Source organism: Conger conger, chromosome 8, assembly GCF_963514075.1.
Source record: "Conger conger chromosome 8, fConCon1.1, whole genome shotgun sequence".
NCBI classification, from domain to species: domain Eukaryota; kingdom Metazoa; phylum Chordata; class Actinopteri; order Anguilliformes; family Congridae; genus Conger; species Conger conger.
In genome coordinates this window covers 44284125-44298468 of record NC_083767.1, presented here as the reverse complement: position 1 = coordinate 44298468, position 14344 = coordinate 44284125, and the positions used below count along the sequence as shown (strand labels likewise).

At 42.6% G+C, this 14344-nt stretch overlaps 1 protein-coding gene across 1 annotated transcript; it reads right to left on the bottom strand.

Moving 5' to 3' along the window:
- Positions 1-215: 215 nt before the first annotated feature.
- On the bottom strand, positions 216-14128 carry prkcq (protein kinase C, theta). Its single transcript, XM_061251807.1, has 18 exons — positions 14043-14128; positions 13369-13939; positions 12120-12319; positions 11500-11569; positions 9825-9990; positions 9018-9049; positions 8842-8927; positions 7630-7759; positions 6776-6885; positions 5955-6081; positions 5450-5583; positions 4699-4872; positions 3709-3800; positions 3540-3602; positions 2531-2669; positions 2158-2346; positions 1836-1964; positions 216-1517 (listed from the first exon to the last, which is right to left on the bottom strand). Exons 2-18 carry the CDS (start codon positions 13481-13483, stop codon positions 1362-1364), a joined length of 2112 nt encoding a protein of 703 aa, XP_061107791.1. The 5' UTR covers positions 13484-13939; positions 14043-14128; the 3' UTR covers positions 216-1361.
- Positions 14129-14344: the final 216 nt, after the last annotated feature.

The following is a 14344-nucleotide window of genomic DNA, read 5'->3' as shown; positions in this document are numbered from 1 at the left end:
CAATGCATTGCACCCTAAGATGACACCAGACCGCAATCACGGAAGCAATTTAATTGATCAAATTAGTAAAACAAATCTACATTAGGGCCCATGCATGGCCATTAATCAACTAGCTACACAGTTTGCACGGTTACCAACATAAAGAATAAACATTTTTTTGTTTGTTTCTCTTTACTAGCATAAAGATAAATTGCTAATAGTTAACTTGACCCAGCTAGCAATAAAACATTTTTTTTTATTTTTTTTTTTACTATATGCCACTTTAACAGATTTTTACAAATGCATTTTAAGCAGTTATTAACTGAATTTGAAATTCATACCTTTACAAATTGTTTAAAAAAAACCAAGGCTGTTTGGTTTATATTTCTGAAAAGGGTTCCCTCATGCAAGAACTCCGCGGCATAAGGAAAGTTCTCCTAGCACATTCGATATTAGGTCCAATCAAATATCAAGAAATGCCCACCCTGGTCTATGAACACCAGTCTCTCTGCTTAGATTCCCACTGATTCACCAATAACAGTTATAGCATAATGATATTATCAGAACTGCAATAGATCTGCTTCTCCAATCAGCCTTTCTCCAACAGCTGCTGCACACATATTAATTAATTATTGAAATCCATTATGCCAGACACAAAGCACTCAGGCTAACGCTTTCTCAGCCTTTTCAAAGCTTGCACATTACGCTGACCAGCAGAGTAGGTGGTTATATAGCCATTAAAGCCATTTCTCTCTTCTCAGGCCTATACTTGTAAGCACCCCAAATGGCAGGTGATCTGCTGACCCAACCAACACAAACACTAAATAGAAGGATTAGTTTGCGTGGTGTGTTTTCTCCCCAGTGCAATTCATTTATTAGCACAAAATATGTGATGTTTCAAGCCGGGGAGAAAATGACTTATTAGCACCAAATATAAGTGACATCATTTATATTTAGTGCTAATGCATTCATTGCACTGGGGAGCAAGCACATTGTGTGGATTCAACCTTGCTCTTCCGTCTACTGCACTGAGGCAGGCACTGTATCTGAGACTGTGAGTGTACACGTTTTTCATTTTCCATAATATAACGACTGTGTGTCTCATATAGTGTTTCCAGGGTGAACCTCACAATTTGGAACCTGAATAATACTGAAGGAATATGAAGTTGATTACCGAACTTCTGTAATGATCTAAGTATCCGTCATCTTGACAGGATTACTCATGTTCAGTGTGGAAGTCTTTTTTTGGTTGCAGTCATGACAGTGGTTCCTGGTTATTACTTCGGTGAAGCTGTGACTGCCCATTGTGGATTGTACTGATTAATGATTAGTTTAATGGTTTGTTGTGAAAACCAGCTGCTCTGTACAGTGCTGAGTACATGTCAGCACATGGTGGAGTCCATCCTTGGGTTGATGAAGGAGAAGTCAGTGAACAGTGTTTGGTCCACGCTATTGATCAGTGCTCGGTTAGCGAGCGAAAGTCTTGGCTTCTCATTCGTAAACTCCTTATCAAAGTTACTGCAGTCCTTCGGGGAGCTCTGTAAACAAGTGGAAACATGTTGAAATACACTGCAAGGGCAAGGCAGAAGGAGAATATGAGGTAGCATCTACAGTTATGCATTTATTTTAATCTAACTAAGGCAACAGCCATTCCATAGTTATATTCTGGGAATTGAACTATGGAATTGAACTATTTTTGGGATCATTAAGAGCAGTAGTGTCTCTATAAGCTTAGCCCAAGTTTAAAAAAGGTACTTTCAACAGGACTTGAAGTCTGTTCTGCCATCACATTACATCTGATGTATTCCATACCTGTGGACCATGTGAAGTAAAATAATGACAGGTGATACACTCACCACTTTCGGTCGAAAGGGCGGCTCCACCTGCCGGTTCTCAAGCGCAGTCCAGTCGATTTCCCGGAAGAAGGAGTGCTGTCGAATGTTCCCCTTCACGCCCAGTCTCTTTTTGGGCTCCCGGACAAATAGCTGCAACCAATTACAGCACAGCTGGGTGATTTGACAACACCCACTGCTTTCATATGTCACAGTGCTCCAGTTGGGGATGCAAAATGGTTGGGGATATGGGTATGATGTGAAACAGCATTCAGAATGCCATAGCATGAAAATGTCAGGCAGTGTTTAAGTAGTATTTAAGTAGGCCTGAAGCATGCACACTCACCTTGACCAGGATATTACGGGCAGCCCGATGTAGCCAGTGGGGATAGAAGGGGCTGTCTGTACGGATGGACTGGAAGAGTCTCTTCTCGTCGTGACCATGGAAGGGCGACTGACCAATCAGCATCTCGTACAGCAGGACCCCAAAGGACCACCAGTCCACAGAGCTCCCGTACTTCTGACCAAGCAGGATCTATGGTGAAACCCAAATTTCCTTAATCAATGATCTCACGTCCTCCTAATATCATGACATCATTATAAAGGCTAGCAATTAAATATTGCCATTTGAAGAGCTATATTTATTCCTCTGCTGATCCTGTTTTGTGTATATATTGTCAGTACATTCTGTTGAGCTGAATACATGGCAAAGCTGTCACCTCGGGTGCAATGTAGTCTGGAGTCCCACAGAAGGTAGCCGTCCTCGTGTCTCCCAGCATGCTGTCCTTACACATCCCGAAGTCTGCGATCTTCACGTGTCCTTCAGTGTCCAGCAGGATGTTGTCCAACTTCAGGTCTCTGTGGTTACAAAGGAAGAATAATCTAAAATTGATCAGTTTGCTGGACTGCCATTAAAACTCAATACTCAGTCTGTACTCCTAATTCCTTCTTGTAGACTCCAACTGTTATATAAACACCGCCTAGAGGGAGACCAATGCAACTGTAATGGACTCTAAATATCTGCAGAAATATCTTACAAATGATATCTCATCCAAGGCTTGATAACCATAAATGTTCTCTGCCTGCAGTCATACCACCCTGGACCCAGCTCATGGCAATCTGCTGAAGCTAAGCTTGTGTGGGCTTGGTTAGAACTTTGATGGGAGACCATAAGAAACAATGGAATTAGTGGACAAGTAGGGAGCACTCTTGCTTCTGAACCGCAAGAAAATCCAGTGGCCCAGGATTAGATATTAAATCAAAGACCTGATCTTTGGTTTAACAAAGACCTGATCTTTGTTTTTCAGACCAAATGTCAGAATGGGGAAGAAATATGATCTATGTGACTTTGACCGTGGAATGATTGTTGGTGACAAACAGGGTGGTATGAGTATTTCTGAAACTGCTGATCGCCTGGGATTTCCACGCTCAACCGTCAGAGCTCAGAGTTTGCAGAGAATGTTGCGGAAACCAAAAAACATCCAGTGAGCAGAAGTTCTTATTACAGATCATGTGGCGCTTTTCAAAAGAGTAGGTGGTTGACCCTGGTGGCCTGGCTAATCCTGGAAATTCCTCTTGTATTCCTGACCCACACTGATTACTTGCCACTGCAGAAGAGAATTGAATTGACCTATGTCATAATACTATTCCTTTTGTACTTGAATCATAATGATCACTGCATATGAGCTTTTCGGTCGCTTACAGAGCATAATTAAATACAATATTTACCTGTATATGATACCTTTAGAATGGAGGAATTGGAGTCCAGAAATGATCTCAGCTGCATAGAACCTGGGGTCAGGGGTCAAGGGTGTAACCAGAATGAAATGTCAGGGATCAACCCATTGATATTGAATAAACCAGACTGAGTTGAAACATCTGTAAAAGCATCCCTTACGTGGATCTCTGCAGATTAAAAGTACGGCAGTTCTGTATGTGATACATGAGATCACCTCCATTCAGGTACTCCATGACAAAGAAGAGATTTTCCTGCCAAAAAAACCCTGCATTGTTAAAAGGTTAATTGCCAAAGAAACCCTGCATTGTTAAAAGGTTCATTGCCAAATAAATCCTGCATTGTTAAAATATTTATTATTGCAGTTGTTGATTTTTAAAAGGCTGGTAATACTGTACGTTACAACTGGGAATCCCAAAGCTTCTGATTCCCATGAATGTGCCAACACGTTTACTGTGACCTGCCCTCAGCTAAAATGTAGCCTAACCTGTTCAAATATGGAAATAAGTATTTCATTTATGTCACATGTTTCAAAGTAACTGATGAATGTGCACTATAAACAACACTTATATTAACTCAGAGAGCACTTTATTAGGTAGACCAGTACACCAGCTTGTTAATGTAAATATTTAATCAGCCAATCATATGGCAGCAACTAAATGCATAAAAGCATGCAGACGTGATTAAGAAGTTCAGCTGTTTTTCAGACCAAATGTCAGAATGGGGAAGAAATATGATCTATGTAACTTTGACCGTGGAAGGATTGTTGGTGACAGACAGGGTTGTATGAGTATTTCAGAAACTGCTGATCTACTGGGATTTTCATGCTCAACAGTCTCTAGAGTTTGCAGAGAATGTTGTGAAAAGCAAAAAAACATCCAGTAAGCAGCAGTTCTGCAGGCAAAAATGTGTTGTCAATGAGGGAGGTCAAAGGAAAATGGGCAGACTGGTCAAAACTGACAGGAAGGTGACAGTAATGCAAATAACCACGCATTACGACAGTGGTATGCATCTCTGAACACACAACACATCAAACCTCTAAGTGGACAGGCTACAGAATACCAATAATTCTAAAAAATAAGTCTGATAAATACCGAATAAAGAGCTCACTGAGTGCATAGACAGATTAGTAAAGGTAGGCAGTAACAATACCTTGGTCTGGAAGGTGCAGTACAGGTGAGTGAGAAATGGGTGTTCCCAGGCAACAGACAAGACCCTCCTCTCCACCATGATATAGTCTATATCATCGTCCATCAAAACTACATCCTTCTTCAGAACTTTCAAAGCAAAGAACTGCCCTGTGGACTTGAGTTCTCCCAGAAAGACCTACAATGGCAGAGTAGGACAATGAGCTTCCTGTGTCCTCTTGCTCCAGATAATACAATTTGCTTATTTTATTATTCTTATTTTTTGTCTCCTGAATTGTGGCTATTGAACGTAGAAAATGCCAATAATTTAGTGCAACAAAGATTTTATATATTACATCACCCTGGATACAATTTAACCAAATAAACACTTATCATAACGAGATGAATTAGCCACTCTGAATTTAAATAATTTAACTCATGATTAATCATTTAATTTAACTTAACTTAATTAAATGAATGATTTATAAATCAAAACTACAATCAGCACCCATGGCTCCAAGGCTGAAGTAGGCGATGGTGACCCTAATTAATCTAAGGGAATCTAAAGGGTAAATACTAGCCCAGAGACCTCAAATATCATATGAGGTTAAAAAAAACTCCCTAGTGGGGAGAAAAAACTCCCAGATGCAAAGAAATCTCAGGAGTAACTTGGCTCTCGAGGGGGAGCCCCTCCTGCGCTGGCCAGCGAGGTGTAGAATGGGTATAGCAGGACAGTAGTGAAAGATCAGGTAGCAGGAATAGGTTAGTGTTGTGACCTTGCCAAAGCTGCCTCTGCCAAGCAGTTTGTGGAGGGTGAAGCTGTCGATGGTGAACTTCTGTGAGGATTGGAGGGCCCCTGGGGTTGGCCACTCCTTCTCAGCAGTGCTACGCCACAGCATTCCCAAGGCATCTGGAGGAGGAGGAAAGAGGAACATCACACATCTGTCATCTTCAGCTTCAAACTACCGACGCATTGCTTTTCTTATTCTATTGTAACTGAACATTTTACTTCAGATCAATGCAGCTGCAGCAATACCGGCTTATAAGCAATGCTCACTGACTGGCTGTTTGAGGGTTAGACGGATAGGCGTACAAATTGAATGTAACTGATATATGTTATCTCAGAAGTGGGACAATACCGTTGTTGAATCTGATATTGTGCTACATGATTTCTTATTACTCAGCTTCTCTCTCGATTTAAGACTTGGTCACAACTGGAAGAGGTGGATTGTGTAAGCTAAATTGTTACATGGCCCCAAGAAGCCAGGTTCATTTTGGTACCTTTCCTTCCCATAGCAGGTATGGAGAAACACTGGACACATCCTGATGGCTCTCTGACCAATTTGGAATGACCATTTCCTGCCAGGTCCTCCAGGTCAGCATCATCGATGTCTTTAGAACTTCGGGCCTGGACATTGACAGATGCTAAAGAATTCACTCACAATACCATGAAATTGCAACTGAAATCGCAACTGTCCCTCACATTTACAACAGAGAACTGAAAAGTTACACTGGAGAATGACCTAGTGTGACACTCTGCCTTGCCTGTGATGGCTGCAGTCTAGGTAACAATGTAAAGGGGAAGTAGATACTGTAGACTAAGTTGGAGCTTTGGCTTTTCATGATGAACTCAGCAGAATACGGTGCGCAGTTCCCCGCTCGGGTAAAGGTCAGTTGCGGTCTGACTGAATAACACACAACTGATTTGTTTTATATTTCCAACCACTAAGGGTCTTCCAGTGGTAGTAATAAGAAAGGGATGTTCAAACAAATGCATTCCTATTGGTTTTGGATTATACAGCAGAGAGAAATGAAAAATTAAGATACTGTGAAAGTCTGTGCAGGCTAAACTCATAAATGCTAGTTGGAACATGCACTAGAAGAATAAACTGCTAAATGCTATCCACTGACTTTGACCTGACACAAGCTCTCAATTAGTACCATGATCTTAACCTGCAGGAAAATTATAGTGAGTGTGGCAGAATAAGGTATATGCGTTGGTATAGAATAAGACTACAACCATTATACACTGAGACTTCTCAATAATGACTATAAAACTGAACTGGTGAACTCGTAACAGTGAACACGACCCTTAGCCTGACCTGTTGAGTGGCCTCAATCATGGCCAATGCTTCTGCCATCATTTTCTGGTTGACCCCGCATAGGTTGGCCACTTTATTTACACACTTGTGATGAACATTCATACTGCACTCTGCGAAGGGAACACAGATACAGGATTAGGATGAAATAAAATTATACCAATCACGTATCATTAGTTAGAGTAGGGTCTTTTCATCAGTAATGTCAAGGGTGGTGCTACAAGTGGCACAAGAACAAACGCGCCCATAAATCCATCCTGTGTTCTTTATCAAGCAGTCTCAATTTGATCTACTGATCTCGCAAGTCTGATATTGCACTACTTGTTATCATGCCCACAGACAGCAATTGGGAAATCAGCATATGGACAGTAATCATTATTAGAAGGTTCCCCTGCTCTCTTAAACAGAAATACTTTACCACTCAAATTGAATCACAGATGAATCGCAGGTGGATGTGTCCATGCTTTCACACCTATACTGCAGGATTTGTAGCATAAATTAGCATATTTGCAGGAAAGGTGCTGAAGATTGGAGGGAGATTCAGATATGCTCCATCATTTTTAAGATGGCTGCATTAGTGATGATAATTTTTCTCAATTTTCTGCAAAAATGGTAGGCGGCTGCTTTTCACGAGATGAAGTGATTGAATTGTATTCACAACACCACCATTTGCAAGTGGCTGATGGATTTTCCGCAGAAGTGTGAAAGCACCCAGAAGAATACCGGTGTGTGGAGGTGGGTGTAGGAAAATAGGAGATTTCACACTAACCCCTCCCTAGCCAACCCCCCTGTGTTTAGACTGATTGTGATGTTATGTGATTGGTGGAGTGTGATGATGTCATGGGACCCACACTCACCCTCACATTTCTGGCCCTGCCGCGCCAGCCCCCACAGCAGTGTGCCACAGTGTTCACAGAAGGTGGGGCTCTTGTAATTGTATACTTTGAACCTGTGGGGCATGTCAATCTTAAACCTTTCCTTGTGGATCTGGAGAGCAGAAATATACATTCTAATATTGCAAAATGATAAAATCATATGCATTTGGGACAGAGAGTGATGTCTTTTAAATTTCAACATCATTTTACTAATAAACACTGCCCCTTAAATCACAATATCTTCAACTCATTGAAAATGTTTATTCCAAACACAGTTCTTTAACTAAATTGTGTTTATTCTAAAAGTTTTCTATTCAAAATAATTTTGGAAGAAATTATTTAGAATTTTTAAGAAGTTTTCATGTTTATATTCCTTTCTAAAATGTATCATCATATTATCATTAGTTTACTTGAAACTCTGAAAATGAAAACTGAAAAATGTTTGGGATGGAAACTTTTCTGATTGCATATTTAAAAGTGATAGCCAATCAGTGTACAGAGCAACAACGAAACAACAGCTCTTACAGGAAGCCTGAGTAATTTCTGCCCTGAGTAATTTATTTTATCGTTCTCACACACAGCCACTCAGCCGTGCTGGCTGAGCTGTGTAAATGTCCCTTCCTGTCTGGCTGTGGTAACATGCATGACTGCAGGATACCGCCGTACAGTGATGTAGAACTCAACTCCACATCCCGCAGTCTGCAGTGTCTCCCGGCATTTGCATCAACCATGCGCTACACCACATTTCGCTAATTAGCTTATTATCTGAACCAAGCAGGTCAAATTAATCAGGCGGTGTAGCACATGGTAGGAACAAATACTTGCAGACACTGCGGCCCACAGGATGTAGAGTTGAGTAGCGCTGATGTAGAATGAAACTCTATTTTAATGCCGTGGTAACAACCCAGTTCCTGGAGGTATACCACCCTGTGGGTTTTAATTTTAACCCTAATTTGGCTCACGTGATTCCTCCAATCAGCTCAACAAGCTAAGATGTTTTTTCTTGTGGTGGAGCGAAAACCTAGAGGATGGTAGATTGATAAAAAATTAATTTTTATTTCTAACCTAATTTGAAAATTAATCTCATCTGACTCAAATGCTGACATAAAAATAACTGTAAATGAATATCATTAAAAGTGAGTGATTATTATAACTGAAAAGGCAGTTAGGCGGTTCACTGCACAGTCTCGTTACCATGGTCTCCTTGCTGTTGATGGCTGAGCCTGTGCACACAGCGATCACTTTGTCGATGCACTTCTTGTGAATAGCAGCGTTGCACTCTGCAGTCAAGAGAAGGAAGAGATCCGTCTGACAGAAGTTCAAAGACACCACTTAACCTCCAATGTCAAGAGTCACTTGATCACACTCACGTCTGCACTGGTAACCTTGCTTATTGAGACCCCTGAATGGGAAAAAAACAGGACACAATTAAACAAATCTTATTTCAAGGGCTGTCTAGACTGAACATTTAGGTCAGGTTCTTCTACATGTGGGGAGTGAGAGTACAACAACAGCACTTCATAAGTAACAAAGTACATATTTGCATAATTATTTCTATCTGTTTGGTGTTTTCTTTAGGACTAGGCTTAGTGCAATGGCTAAGCCAAGGAAGAATACATTTGAAAATATAATTGCAAGAAAAAGATCTATATTGTAATGCAGTAACACTGCATTTTTGGTGCATTGGATATTCACAAGTGTCATTACCCATAGCTTGTAAAGTGGGGACTGGACAGGTATGCACACACCTGTTCTATGCCCTTACCAAATTCAAAGAAGACTATACTTTACTGAGTCTGAAATATGAATAGCTCATTATGCTCATTATCTAATTTGTGATTAGATGATTAAATGAAGAGAAAGCGTGAGAGGAGAGCTTGAGTGGATGCAATGGACTAAAGTTAGTAAAGGGTAAAAACATCTTTTAAACTAAGGGGTACTGAGTCTAGGCAATCATTTTTCTGCCACTTCTTTTTTATGCTTCTTAATGAACTCTACAGTGCTTCTATTATGGAATTTTATTACGTGTATTTGCCTTTCAGATGGCACTAATGCACAGTCACATGTTGTTTTGCTACAGAGGGCCTTGCATTTTTGTATCATGCAGGGATATACTTCATAGGTCGCTCCTGATAAGAGCGTATTTCACATGAGCGTATGTAAGAGTGAAGGTTTACCAGACGAACTCTTTGCAGACGGAGCAGAAGGTGGGCTGGGGGAAGAAGGTGGCGGTGAACTCGTGCCGATTCACCGCGTGGATCTTGGCCTGTTTGAAGGCTCCGCGCCGCTGATGCAGTGACTGGAGGCTGGCCCGGTCCTCACCCACCCCTCCAAGGCTCCGGACTGTGGCGTGTGGCCAGTTAAACAGACACACAGACCTCTATAACCGCCCGTTATTCAGTTCAGTATAATACAGCAGCAAACCGTTCAGAATTAAAGAAAACTGGTCAGTTTCATAGGGAGCTGTAGACTGAATCAGAGATTGTGCGTGTGTGTGTCCATACACACGCATGTGTGTGTGAGTGAGTGTATGCTCGTGTGCGTGTGTGTGCCCGTGCACACGCATGTGTGTGTGAGTGTGTGTATGCCTGTGTGTGCGCATGTGTGTGTGTGCGTGTGAGTGTGTGTATGCATGTGTGCACATGTGTGTGTGTGTGTGTCTGTGCACACGTGTGTGTGTGAGAGTATGTGTATGTGTGTGTGCGCATGTTTGTGTGTGTGTGTGCGTATGTGTGTGTGTGCGCATGTTTGTGTGTGTGTGTGTGCATGTGTATGTGTGTGTGTGTGCATGTGTGTATGTCTGTGTGTGCCTGTGCACACACGTGTGTGTGAGAGTATGTGTATGTGTGTGCGCATGTTTGTGTGTGTGTGTGCGTATGTGTGTGTGCACATGTTTGTGTGTGTGTATGCGTGTGTGTGTGCGTGCACAGTGTCAACAGTGAACCTCTTTCCACACTGCAGCCCACAGCCAAGCTCCCACAGAGCTGACATTTCATACGTGACTTTGGTGTGCACTTCACAGGTGCCCAATCAGACAGCAGGAGACGGCAGAGTGATAATATGTGGACCTCGAACCGATTCAACCCTCCTGTCCCCTGGGTGACGCAATCACCAACTGCATGCAGTCGACACTGGTACAGTAGAGAAATACTATCCTTCCCAACACCCGACATCGCATAGCTGGCAGGTCAGGAGTACTTAGGATGTAGATGTTGGCAGTGGAAGGCACAGAACTACATACAATAACAGGCAGTACATTAGAAAATGAATTTAAGAATGTATCGAATGAATGTGTGCCTTTAGTTCATCACCATAAAATATATGCCAGCCTGCAAAGATGGGTCTGGTGCTGGAATTTAGATGTCTGTAGAAATTATTGATGAATTCTGCTGAGAGCATAACAATACTCTATAAATGTTAATTCTACTGTAGTGTATCCTTGTATCTAAAACAGTGCTAATGGATGTGCTTTTGCCATTATTAATCAGCATACCTACAGTCATTGGTTTAGAGAGTTGGAGTTGGGTTACAAATATATTGTGAATTCATAACTCTCATTAGGGACATGGAGGTCAGAGCAATTGAATTAAACTATAGATGGTGACCTGCCCTTGAAAATGAAATAAGTATCCACGTTCTGAAAAAGCTGTTGTTTATTTGATGTTGGGTAATGAAGAGAGAACAGATTGGACGGAAAAGCAAAAGCAAAGATGCAAAAAAATGGATGAAAGGAGAAGGAGCCGTCATCCAGTGGGTGTAATTTTCATATTCTCACCACTCGAGCACATCGTCTCTGTGATCAAAGGCAGCTTCCTCTAATGACCCTGTGCAAACGGGGCTGTGCTTACTCACCACAGTCACCACTCTTCTGCAGAAAGTACCTGGCTTCCATCAGCAACCGGCCTTGTGGTTTCATATCCACCTGATATAAGCAGAGAAAAACAAACCAGCCACATCATACCCCTTGTTTCGCTTCCTTTTTTTTTAAAGGTACTTTTTGTAATACAAGAAGCTACTACTTTCTGGTACAAGCCAAGTCAAAATTGACGAAGCCTGAGTTTCTGTGTGCATTTCCCATCAAACCCGTAGCACGACCCGTGTCGCCAGCCAACGCCTTCAACAAGACAATGACTTCTCAGATCAAAAGTGTCATTTCTTTCAGAATTCACACATACATGAAATAGGTTATAACTCACAATGTTCTGGAAGGGTCCAAACCAGACCTGGGTACTCTCAAAAATGGGAAAAGTTTCCTTCTGGTCCTATTGGCTGGCAAAGTTGCACCAGGCAAGATAATTTGAGCACAGACACGTATTTGAAGCCAAAACAGTTATGTACAGTACTTGTCCCAGTACTTACCCTCCAGCCCCTCTAGAAAAGTGCCCCACAGCTCGTAAAGCCACACTTCCCCATCACCCCCCCCCCCCTCTCAGGTTCCCCTTCCCCCTGAACCCTGACCCCAGACTCCTCACCCAGGTCTCCAGCTTGGAGCTCTCCCTCTTGAAGCGCTTGGCCAGGGCCTCCAGCTCCACGCTGGCCTCGGCCTTCAGACCGGTGGTCTCGTCCTCCACCACCACGCGCATCACCCGGCCCTTCTGGACGGGGGTGTCGAACGTGGTGCTCCAGGGCGGGTACATGGTGGGCTCCTGCTCCTCGGACTCCTGCCCATTCTCTGCCCCATTCAGGAGGGGTGAGGGATATCAAAGTGGGGCATTTAGTACCTAACTGGTTGAGCTTCATGTCTATGAGTCATTTCTGTCAAAGTAGTCAATCCAGAGTAGTCATTTCAAACTGGTTTGTCTATGCCCAAGTATTCCACTGCAAGTTTGAAAAGTTCCACACTTACTTGATGCCCCAAAAAACAATGTAGTGTCATGAAAATGGTTAATGTTTTGACCACAACAGTCTAAACGATGAAGAGGTTGAAAGTTGAGTTAACCATTTTCATGGCTCAATAAATTCCTTTATTTGTGTTTTGGAGCAAATCATTGTCAAATCATTTAAATCTTTTCTTTTCAGACTTTCAATTCATCCTGCAACCTAGCAACAGGAAGACCCAGCAACTTGCATAAACATCTTTTAGTGTGCACCTCTTTCTTGTCTTATACTAAAGAATTCAATTTATCAAGCAACTACCCCCCCCCCCTTCAAAAATAGTAAACATTATTTATACATACTATTTTTTGGATGCTTTTTTTCTGTTGTCTTCTGCATCCTTCTCTATACTCAGCTGTCAGTAATTATTTGCTGAGGTGTATTCCTAATAATATACACCTGATAAATGAACGGTTTTTAATATTAATTGAATCTTCAGCAATCGAAAATAAAGCTATTAAGCTGAATGTTTGCTTGTACACTGCAGAGCTAACTTAGAAGCATGAGCAAGATGCAGCTCTACTGTTTCTAAATCATAAATGTTTTCATGAATTCCCCACCCCTATAGCAACTGAATGCACATATTGTCTACATAAACCCAGGCACGTGAAATATGAAACCTGTGGAATGACGTCCAGACATACTACGTAACAAATGCTCATATCCCAGAGGGAACCTAGTAGCTCACAATCCACATATGATAAATATCCCACTGGCAAGAAATTCTGGCTGAGCTACAGTATGACCCACCCAGGACAAGCTGAAGCCCCATAAATGTCTCAGCCGCTCCCACATACTGGGAGTACAGTATAGCATAGCGCCCCAGAGCGCCCCCCGGAGGCCCACCTGCGTCCACGGTATCCTGTATGTACACAGCGCAGTATGGATCCAGGACCTCTTCATGGTATGCCAGTCCTGGGTCCAGCTGAAAGTTCAGCAAGCCAATTCTCAGGGACGACATGGTCCTGTCGTTGCGGCGTTCCGGGAAACTGGGCGGCCAAGAACAGACTGAAATATCGACCCTTTAGCTGAGCGAAATGGAGCCGGTGACCTTTCCTGCGGTACGGAAACGCAGTCACCTCTCGCGGACAGACGGCTGCTCCTTCGAGAAAAGAGAGGGGTGAGGGAGAGGGAGAGAGGGGGATGGGGGAGGGAGAGCCACACGGAGAGGGAGAAGCGGAGGGGGGGGGGAAGTCACAGGGTGGGACAGAGGGAGAGATTAGCGCTGTAGAGTAAAGGTGTTCACTCCCAGGCAGACACTAATGGTTTCCTCTGTGAGGGAGAGAGGTACAGCTGGTGAGGTCACAGGGTCAGAGGTCACAGCTCCTTGTGTGACTCTGCACTTGCTATCCTGAGCTCTGTGGTCACTGGTGGCCACAGTCAGGAGTGTCCGACATCTCGTGAGTCACCCCGGTTCCTGGAATCCAAAAACGGCAAAGATTTTCAAACAAATAACTCAGTGTCTGACATATAAAACCCAAAAGCCTATATAACAGCAAAGGCTCAATGTATAAGCTCACCCTCTGTCCAGTTATGAACGTTATGAATGATTTTATTTTTGAAAGAACAGCAGCAGCTGAGTGTTTACCGTTGGTCTGTATGTCAGTGGGTGAACAGGAGAATATTAATAGATTGGTAACTTTAAACCCGGGATCTGGAATTTATGGAGCATAGCCATTTTCGCACTTAAGTGGCACACATGCCCAGGCATACCAGATACACACACACACACACACACACACACACATTTGCGCAGATATACACACAAGCACACATGCGTTCACATACACACATTGTACACACCGGCTGAGAAAGACAGACT